Source organism: Antennarius striatus, chromosome 13 (assembly GCF_040054535.1).
Source record: "Antennarius striatus isolate MH-2024 chromosome 13, ASM4005453v1, whole genome shotgun sequence".
In the NCBI taxonomy this organism is placed as follows: Eukaryota; Metazoa; Chordata; class Actinopteri; order Lophiiformes; family Antennariidae; genus Antennarius; species Antennarius striatus.
The window spans coordinates 6,687,742-6,697,434 of NC_090788.1; the positions used below are offsets into that span (position 1 = coordinate 6,687,742).

At 44.1% G+C, this 9,693-nt stretch overlaps 2 protein-coding genes across 2 annotated transcripts; one reads left to right on the plus strand and one right to left on the minus strand.

Moving 5' to 3' along the window:
- The first annotated feature begins 1,013 nt into the window (after nucleotides 1-1,013).
- pcolcea (procollagen C-endopeptidase enhancer a) lies at nucleotides 1,014-5,324 on the plus strand. Its single transcript, XM_068331421.1, has 9 exons — nucleotides 1,014-1,210; nucleotides 2,546-2,654; nucleotides 2,750-3,008; nucleotides 3,711-3,835; nucleotides 3,939-4,075; nucleotides 4,164-4,468; nucleotides 4,548-4,625; nucleotides 4,698-4,868; nucleotides 4,999-5,324. The coding sequence occupies exons 1-9, from the start codon at nucleotides 1,122-1,124 to the stop codon at nucleotides 5,127-5,129; spliced, it is 1,404 nt and encodes a 467-aa protein (XP_068187522.1). The 5' UTR covers nucleotides 1,014-1,121; the 3' UTR covers nucleotides 5,130-5,324.
- Nucleotides 5,325-5,666: 342 nt separating this feature from the next.
- tmem88a (transmembrane protein 88 a) lies at nucleotides 5,667-9,035 on the minus strand. The gene is made up of 3 exons (XM_068331422.1): nucleotides 8,675-9,035; nucleotides 7,359-7,681; nucleotides 5,667-6,912 (listed from the first exon to the last, which is right to left on the minus strand). The coding sequence occupies exons 2-3, from the start codon at nucleotides 7,665-7,667 to the stop codon at nucleotides 6,625-6,627; spliced, it is 597 nt and encodes a 198-aa protein (XP_068187523.1). The 5' UTR covers nucleotides 7,668-7,681; nucleotides 8,675-9,035; the 3' UTR covers nucleotides 5,667-6,624.
- Between the last annotated feature and the right edge of the window lie 658 nt (nucleotides 9,036-9,693).

Consider the following 9,693-nt stretch of genomic DNA (forward strand, 5'->3'; position numbering starts at 1 on the left):
AGCGAAAACAAGATACTGGAAAATTTTTGAGAGCGAGCTGTGAAACCACAAAAAAGTACGAATTTGATCTCGGTGTGAAAACCCAGCTTAAGTTATTCGCCATATGTAACTGGAGACACCCCCCCCACCCCACTCAGATGAGCTGTTCACTCTGCTTGCCCCAGACTTTGATCAAGGTGTTGCAGCCCTGCAGTCTGTTAGACTGATGCGTCAGAAAGTGATTTCGTAGAATATTACACCCCCCACCCACCCCTTCAGAGGCCTCAGGCCAGAGAGTTGGCTCATTTGTTAATCTGAAGAGAAAAATAATACCCCCCACCCCCCCTTTTGGAGTGTTATTCTTGCCCGGCTGGATAGATGGCTAAATATATAAAGGAACCCCAGGAGCTCCTGGGGCTTGTGGAAACACGGTTAGACATGGTTTGTTTGTTGTTTTCTTTGTCATGCTTCTTTCCTCATGTCCTCTTGGAGCTTCCTGTATGTTTTCTGCTTGAGCTAAACTTCATTCATTATGTCGGGTAAATGAAAGGACTCACATGGAGTGGAATGCACAGATTTACGGTCCTTTTAATTGGTTTGCTGCAGCCCAGACAGCCTCGGGGCTCTGGGCCCACCTGTGCACCCTGATCATCAGCCAGACTCTGGGGGTCAATGATAATGGAGTTTACCGTCATTCAGACCCAAAGCTGAAGGTTCTACCATGTGAACCAGAATCATCTACTGTGCATGGATGCCCTCCTGTCATTTCTGAAAGCCTAAACTCCTGACGCTTCTCCCCCATGTCCTCCCCTTCCCAGATGCCCTCTCTATTACACTGAAATCATCGTTATTATAGGGGAACATCTGGCTGTAATTAAAGCCTTCTCCTCCCTCTCTTCAAAAACTCTCGTCCTCCCCCTCACGGCTCATTGTCACCGTCGTCGTCCTTTCAGCATCTCTACGTGCTTTTTGATCCATTCTGGAACCCCCCCACCCCATTCCTCCCCACGCATTCGATTCCTCCGCCCATCCCGAGCTAGAGGCCTCCTCCTCCTCATCCTCCCCTCTTGCCTTACACCTCTTACTTCCTGCCATCATCTCCCTCTCCTGCAGAAGGCTTAGCACTGAGAACACGCTGCATCATGATGCATGTGAGCTGCATGTGGAGCGTCTCCTTCCTCCTGTCCCTGAGTGTCGGATGGACAAAGGCTCAGCAGACCAATTACACAAGGTGAGTCTGCAGCGTGAAGAGAAGGTGGTTTGAGATATGCGACATCTTATTATTTACTTTTGAGATGAGGGTAATATTTGAAAGACAGTGAATTCCTTCTTGACTCTGTAAGTAAATTGTTTCCAGTTCTTTTTTTATCAGGCACAAATTTGGTTGGTTGGTTTGTGGACTCGTGATGTCAGGCACGTCGAGCCTGGACCAGATGTTAATGCTTTTGCTTCTTCCTGTGGGGTCAAAGCTGAGCCGCTTGGCCCTGGATCTGGATATTTTGGCTCTGATCGGCAGACGTCTGACTTTTCTGAGGTTCTGCTGTCTAAACTCACAGCTTGCAGGAAGCAGTTCCACTTTTGAAATGTATTTTTAACGTCATCAGAATTCAGGATGATGACAAAGGGTTTAGAAACTTTCCTGCTTTTTCTAAAGGTGACAAAAAACATGCTCATGTGGAAACGTAACTGATTATACGGTATAAGGAACTGATGAAGTAAATGAGCTTTAGCTGTCGCTGCTGGCAGCAGCATGGAGTAAGACAATTTACCGTGTGTGACATATGAGCTCTGATATTCAGTCAACTCTGTGTGTGTGTGTGTGTGTGTGTGTGTGTGTGTGTGTGTGTGTGTGTGTGTTTGGAAAACTCCAGAATTGAAGTCATGAGGTTGCGCAATGACAGTGAGGTTTGTAAGATTCTGTTTGTCAGCCACAGTACGACTGGAAAAGTGATTTTTATTTTTTAAACTGTGGCTTTAATGGTTGAGTGAGTTGTCCAGTGACCTCCCGCTCCATCCCAGTCATTCTCCGGTGTGTCCTTCACCCACCTCACAGCTGTAACTTAGCAACACTGGTCTGACTGTGGGCTAAATTTATAATGGTAATTATACTTTGGATATATCAGTGATTGTGGGTTAGATATACGCACACTTAAATTGATTTTTAATGTCACATCATTGGTAGATGATGTGTTGAAATAACTGAGAAATTGATTTTATTTGCTCTATTTTTTACTATTTTTTTCCTGCAACCCAAACCACTAAAATTTCAAACTATCAGGTTCTGTTTGCATCACTTTATTTCATAATAATATACAGTATTCTAATAAATAAAAGAGAGTCACTTTGAAAAGTAAAAAGTAAAAAACAAACAAACAAAAAACATCCTGAATGTCAGAGATTGTGAGACGATGTCATGTTGGGGATCAGAAATGATGAATACTATGGAGATGTGTGTGTTTGCACACTTGTGCCCAACATGGGTCACATGGGTCATACCATGGGTCACAGATAATAAAGCCTGCGTCTCACCCCCTCACCCTTGTCTCTCTTGCCTCCTTCCCCACAGACCCGTCTTCCACTGTGGGGGGGACCTGGTCTCGGACTCAGGCTTCGTTGGGAGTGAGGGCTTCCCCAGCTTCTACAAACCCAACAGTAAATGCACCTGGCGTATCACCGTGAGTCACGTACTTTGCAGCATTTCTGAACACTGACTCTTTTCTTCGCTCAGTCTTCCTGCATTGGACTCTTTGTCATCCTGTCCCGTTTCCAGGTCCCAGAGGGAAATGTGGTCACTCTCTCCTTCCGCATTTTTGACCTTGAGGCTGACTCACAATGTCGCTACGACTATCTGGATGTTTACAATGGCCATTCCAACTTGGTGCAGAAACTAGGTCGCTTTTGTGGAACTTTCCGGCCTGGCGCTCTTATTTCTACCACAAATACAATGATGCTGGAGATGTCGTCCGATGGAGAGACGCAGGGGAGAGGGTTTGTGGCCTATTTTAACGGTGCTAAACCCTACGTAGACGGTATGGGTCATATTTTTTTTTATGCATGCAAAAATTAGTTTAGTTTGCATGAAATTTAAACAGCAACCAGGAGTAAAAGGGAAACAACAAAAGTTCCTTTTTAAATTGTTTAACTAACCTGAACACAATCTGAACCACCACCACCCCAAAGTGGAAATTAAAGGAGGAGTTGGACGAAATGCTCAGGGGCCCAAACATGAAGAAGGCCCTCGAGACAAGCGGAATTAAAAGGCTTCATTAACAGAATTTATTTTTATATGTTATCATCCATTAGTAAATTATCTGCAGTGAAATTAAACTTTTTAGAGAACATTTTTCTTTATCTAAAACATGCTGGAGCCTCTCTGGAACGCATACGATTTAATCCACCCCTGTAATAAGGTCTGGTACAAACAGGATGTCCTAAAAAGTGATAGAATCAAAGTCCGACTGACAAAAAAAAGAAAGAAAAGCAAAACATGAGAGATAAAGACAATTATTTGAAGAAAAGCAAAGCTGCTGTTTGTTTTTGTTTCAATCGCGCATCCTCTGTGTCCTCCAGCTTAAACTGGATATATTAAAATAAACTGCTTGTACAGCGTGAACAGCGCTTATACAGTTAACAAAAATGAAAAAAATAAAAAGTCCTTTGGAGTGAGAGAGTAAAGTCGTTCCTTTGCGTGCCTCTTGCTATCCTCATGGGATGTGTTTGACTTGTTCCAGACCAGCAGTTCTGTGGGGGGAAGATAACAAAGGCCCACGGAGAGATTAAGACCCCCAACTGGCCTGAGAAGAAATACCCTCCTGGCACCAGCTGCTCCTGGCTCATAACTGTGGAGCCTCATATGGTTGGGGGCCCCAGAATCACCCCCTCACTCACTCTCTACACCCACATGAACTTTGTCAAGCGATCGTGTAAAGCCTGACGTCATGTTTCTGTCTGTACACCAGGTGATCCAGGTGAAGTTTGACAAGTTCAGCCTGGAGGCCGACACCTACTGTCGTTTCGACTACGTGGCGTTCTTTAACGGCGGAGAGAGAGATGATTCGCGTCTCATCGGAAAATTCTGCGGCGATCAGGTCCCACAGTAAGTGACGGAATTCTCTTTGCTGACCTTTAAAGCTCTTCACTACTCATGTCTCTCCCCCCTCGCCTCCTACGTGTCTCCTGTGCAGACCCATTGTCACCACCGGTAATGTGATGCTGGTCCAGTTTGTTTCTGACCTCAGCGTGACCTCTGACGGGTTCCTCGCCCGCTATACCAGCATTCCACATGGTTCTTACGTACCGCCAGAACCTGCAGTCGAACGTGTCCCACCCAAACCCAAACCAGCCAGCACCGCGCCACCGCCGGCCCCCACCACCAAGTTTGTGCCGACCGTGAGACCAAAACCCATGAAGCCCACCAGAGGCCGGGGACAGGGCGCCACAGGCCAGGACAGAAGGGTACCCGTCACAAGGCCCAATGGGAAAAGGCCAGGTGGGTGGAGTTCTGCGTGCGCCATGGTTACGTGTCAACATTCAGAGGATGAATATGTAATGAATGTTCATCTGTTTAGTCCCACAAAACCCTCTGTGCGCCAAAGCCTGCAAAAGAGGGGGGTCCGTCAAGACCAGCTTCTGTGCAAGTGAATTTGGTAAGTTTCCCGCCACTCAAGATGAGAAACCAATCAGGCGTCGAGGTGTGAGTGGTTCCCCTTTTTCTCCAGTGCTATCCGGAACGGTCACATCTCTGGCCCCCGGACCCAGAGGGACCCTTCAAGTAGGCGTCTCCATTATCAAGACCTACAAGGCGGGTCGACTGACGATCACTCAAGTCGGAGAAACCATGTCCGTCAGGCTGGTGTCGCAGTGCAAGAAGTGCCCGTTGTTCCGCAGAGGTGACACACGCACACACACACACACGCACACACACGCACACACACACACACACACACACACACACACACACACACACACACACACACACTGATTCATCTCAGTTGTCATTTGTTTTTTATATCTCGATAGGTGTCAACTACATTATCATGGGTCAAGTGAACGACGAAGGACGCGGCACCCTGGAACCCGGTGCATTCACACCCCCGTACAAAGCCCCCCATGACAGATTATTATCGAACATCAGCAAACAGTCCTGCTAACCTCAATGTCTGTCCAGACCGGCAAACTCAGACCACAGGTCAAACAAATCCAGACATCGCAATGTGAAAATGATTACAGGAAAGCATAACTTTTCACATTTTATCCAGCATTTTAAATGAATTTATTCAAGCACAGGTCAAACCTTATGTTTGTAATTTATATATAAATAAAGGTTTTATATCGCGTCCCAATTATTTGACTGTGTTTTCTCTATAACTAAGTTTCTAGCAGTGTCATAATATCATCAGGTGGATTTTAAGGGTAATAATAACACTTAACTTAACATGTGGCCATGTTTGAAAATGAAGAGTACCAGTTTTTAACATGGTTATATGCAATTTTAGGACGGTATTTTAGCTTGTGAACTACAGTTAATTATATAAAGCAGATGCTACATTGATTCACAATGAAGTATAAAAAATAAAACAGTTACACTGTAAGAAGGGAGCTGATCAATTTTTAAGACTTTTACTTTTGACTCCAGTCTTCTGTAGTTACTGTGGCCGGATCCGGATCAATACTGAAGTCTTACACCGTTCATCACAAAATAGAGCTCTTTATTGAACATTATCTCAAAACATCGGTTACTAAATATAATAATTATAAACTGAATATATGAATCGGTACATTAAAAATAAGAGAATAGCTGAATAGCGCTGAAACAGTTGAAAAAATTAGCAAAAATAAAACGTGGTGTAATTCTTCATAGTGACCAGTAGAGGGAGATAAAGGCAAACAATAGGTGAATAACAATTAAAAAGTATTTTCTTGATACTAAAACAACTTCCTTTGACTTAAAGTTTACAACAATGAATTGTGATTTTACAATAATAAAGTAAAAAATGTTTTAAAAAAAAGAAAGAAAAAGACAAACCGAAAGGCAGAGAAACACATGTACTTCATGTCACTGATATGACGACCAAAAATAAAAAATATAAAAAGCCTGGGAACTACTGAAATTTGATTTTTTAATTCCATTTCGTAACATATGACTAACAGCTAAAGAACGAATCCTATGAACCTTTACAATCGGATGAATCTTAAATATCACAATATAAATCCACAGACATACGAAAGCCAGTCGGTGTTTGTCTTTTTAAACTTTTCTCTGATATAAAACTGGTTCATTTCACATCTGTCGTATTCAGTGCAGCCGTGGAACACAAAGATGAACCGGTCAGGCGACGCTTTACTTTAAAAATGTATAAAATGTAATTACACTTCAGTTATGTAGAAAAAAAAATAGTCCAAACAAAATAACCAGGAGTATAGCTGGTGACAGGATGGGTTTTTACAATGCTTTTAGAAAAATAATGATTAAAAAAATTGAAATTTGCTAAAGACTTTGATCTCACTCTGAACATTAAACAGGAGTACATCTCCTCTCCTCTCCTCTCCTCTCCTCTCCTCTCCTCTCCTCTCCTCTCCTCTCCTCTCCTCTCCTCTCCTCTCCTCTCCTCTCCTCTCCTCTCCTCTCTCCATTCCTTTCTTCTCCTACACCCACACACTCCCCTTCCCCTCCCGGTCTGAAGACCCCTTCTGACCGCAGCACCCCCCGGTCTCGTCCCCCCGGCGGCGGGAGGCGGGCAGGTTCTTGTAGACGGCGCGGCTGTAGGGGATGAAGCACATGCCCAGCTGGAGGTGTCGGGCCAGGCGGCAATAGGCGGCGAGGGCCAGAACCAGCAGCGGGGTGAGCAGCAGAAAGCCCACCACCAGCAGAGCCACGCAGCCGGTGTCATCCAGCAGGTCCGAGCAGTACAGGGAGGTTCCGTGTGGCTGAACCTGCAGGTGGAAATCCATCAATAATGGATGCAAAAGTCAAGGCGCGCACACTAATTCTAATTCTAATTCTAATCCTAATTCTAATTCTGATTCTAATTCTAATTCTAATTCTAATTCTGTGTATTAAAATTTGCTGCTTTGTGTGCCTTCAATTACTCCCTGGTGACAAATAAAGTTTTTTGAATTGAATTGAATTGTAATGTATTTGTAGCATGTGCAGACCCACAGCGCATTGCAAAAAAGTACCTAGGCAGATTATGGAAAAAAATCTCAAATCTCTGGAATAACACAACCGCAACATTTATAAATAAATGCTTTTTTTCCTTTCATGATTTTTTATATTCTGCTATATATCCTGGTAGTAGGGTCAGAATGGGACCCAGTGCTGCTGCTTCCTGATCTGAGTTCTCTCAGTCAAACTGCAAGACAAAGGGCGGGTTCCTTACTGTGGAGTGGCAGAGGAAGCCGAATATGATCATGGTGAGAGCCGGGGTGAGGATGGTGCCGAACACGATGCTGGCCACCATACCGTTGATCAGCGCTATGATCAGATTCTGTGCAGTGACCAGCACAGAGCATGCCCAGCAGTCCAAGGAGCCCCTCAACTCCAGCGGGGTGTCAGCAGCTTCGCTGGTCCCGAGGGAGTATGGGGGAGGCACCACGACCCCTGATCCCGCTCTGGAGGGGGAGCCCCGCTCAGAGTGGGCCTGCTCAGACACCGTCTTCTCCAGTGTTCCGTTCCGTGACAGACTCATGCTGCGTGTGGTCTCTAATAGAGGAAAGAAACACAGCGTGAAGAATAACACTAATATTCTGAATCCTCGATTAAATGCAGTTTGAAGTTAATACCCAGGAAAAAGCCACAAAAGAGATGACGTGTACCTCTCAGAGTATTCCAAGTATTTTAGGTGTTTGCACTGAATATACATATAAAAAAAGATGAAATTTTCTTTTCGTTCTGTCTACAGGAGCTAAAAAAATATGAACTTCTTTGAATAATGTTGTGTAAAGTCAACACAGATAACCGCACAGCACTAAGTGCAAGGAAATGGGCTCCGCTGACCCCACCTCCATGATCCAGGATAACCAGCAGCAAGAACAATGAGCCAGGAACAGCTGGAAAAGTATGAAAAATCCTGCTAATCAATGCAGCGAGTGTCGGAACAATGTCCAGACTGATTATATTAGAACAAATGTCCAGTGGCTGCTACCGAACCTGAATATTTATATTGGGCGAGTTAAAAGAGATGAGAAAAAAAAACAGGATCAGGCTGTCTGGTCAGTGTGAACGCAGTGAGTTTTGAGGACACATGTTTTATGGTTCGACTTTTAGGTTTGCTCCATCTGTGAACATCATCTAAGGTCAATGAAGCTCCTCCAGTTTTCTACAATCAGATCACTTCTGTTCCTTCAACCGTAGTCAAACATGAAGAATGTCAACCCCCAAATGAACTTTTAATAGTTTGGAATGAGTTTTTTAAATAATTTATTTAGTTTTTTTTATTGTTTGCTGTCATTTTGTTAGATTGTATTAATAGTTTTGTTTTTTTTAAATTGTGTTTAATATAGAATTTGTTAAAGTCTCTCTACCATTTTATCCCTTTATTGAATAATCACCTTCAGAAATCCAACTTAGCTTTTCTAGAATAGCACTGTGTCCTTTCAATAATGCACCTGAATAAAATCCTTTTGTTTTGATCAAACTTCCTTTATCATTAACTTGGTTTTCACTTGAAAAGAAACAAGGACGTGGGTCACTCACTCTCCTGACGTTGCGTCCTCCGGCGGTTCGATGGTGGCAGCAGATGATGGGAAAGACCTGGGGAGCGGTGAGCGGTAAGGGACAAAGAGAATGTCAAGAATTTCCTCCTGTTGGATGTCTTCTGTTTGGAAATCCAGACTTTGAGGCCGTTGTCCAAATACAAGTTGATTTTCTACCACGTAATTAATCTCTAACCTCCTTTTGTGTTGATTTCTAAAAAATAATCTCCGCTGCTCTCGGTCTGAGCTGTGGGGTCAGAAAAAATCTCTGCAGACTTGAGGCAAACCCTGCTTTCCCACTGCCTTCAGCGCTTCCTTCTCTGACATTCTGTTTCCTCACTCCGACTCCAGTCTGCGATATGTTTGAGTGTGTGACTGATTATGAATATATATGTGTGTGTGTGTGTGTGTGTGTGTATCCTGTCTTACGTCTGCACAGAAAACAGGCTGAGCTGTGCTTCAGGCAGCTGTTGGTGTCTGGGCAGGGAGGCAGTTGAGGGTGATAACCCCTGGAACCAGGGGGAGGGAGGAAGGGTGTTTATTTTGACAGATTAGAGGAGTAAGGATACGCAGCCCAATCCACAACAGCCTCACTGAGGACTTTCTCTACTCTGCTGTCAAACACCGATGAGGTGAGATTCAACATCCAAAAGAGGTTGGTTGGTTTTATATTGATGTTGAAGCACGCAGAATTTACCGCCGGCGCTGGGGGAGGATGTGAACAATGAGAAGGCATGACTCAGAGTTCCAAAATGAAAAGGTAAAGGACAAGTTGGTGTTGCTTAAACTGAATCTCAGGCATGACAGAGGATTGGCTCCTGACCCTCTGATGAAAAACAGAGCTTCTCTTTCAGAAAACATAAGGAAATGAGGAGAGGGGGGCCACTGACTAATTTGGTGGGGAAAAGAGGCTATCATGGGACTGATAAGAAACCAGAGGGGCTCAGTTCAAAGGGTGAAAACGGCATTTTGATATGAAGTCTCATTTTTTTCATTCCATTTTGGACATCCTTGTTTATT

Coding starts and splice junctions, on each gene's coding strand:
- pcolcea (XM_068331421.1), top strand. CDS start 1,122: ATGATGCATGTGAGCTGCATGTGGAGCGTCTCCTTCCTCCTGTCCCTG. Junction 2,655..2,749: donor AATGCACCTGGCGTATCACC/GTGAGTCACGTA, acceptor TCCCGTTTCCAG/GTCCCAGAGGGAAATGTGGT. Junction 4,869..4,998: donor GTGCCCGTTGTTCCGCAGAG/GTGACACACGCA, acceptor ATATCTCGATAG/GTGTCAACTACATTATCATG.
- tmem88a (XM_068331422.1), bottom strand. CDS start 7,667: ATGAGTCTGTCACGGAACGGAACACTGGAGAAGACGGTGTCTGAGCAG. Junction 6,913..7,358: donor GCTTCCTCTGCCACTCCACA/GTAAGGAACCCG, acceptor TTCCACCTGCAG/GTTCAGCCACACGGAACCTC.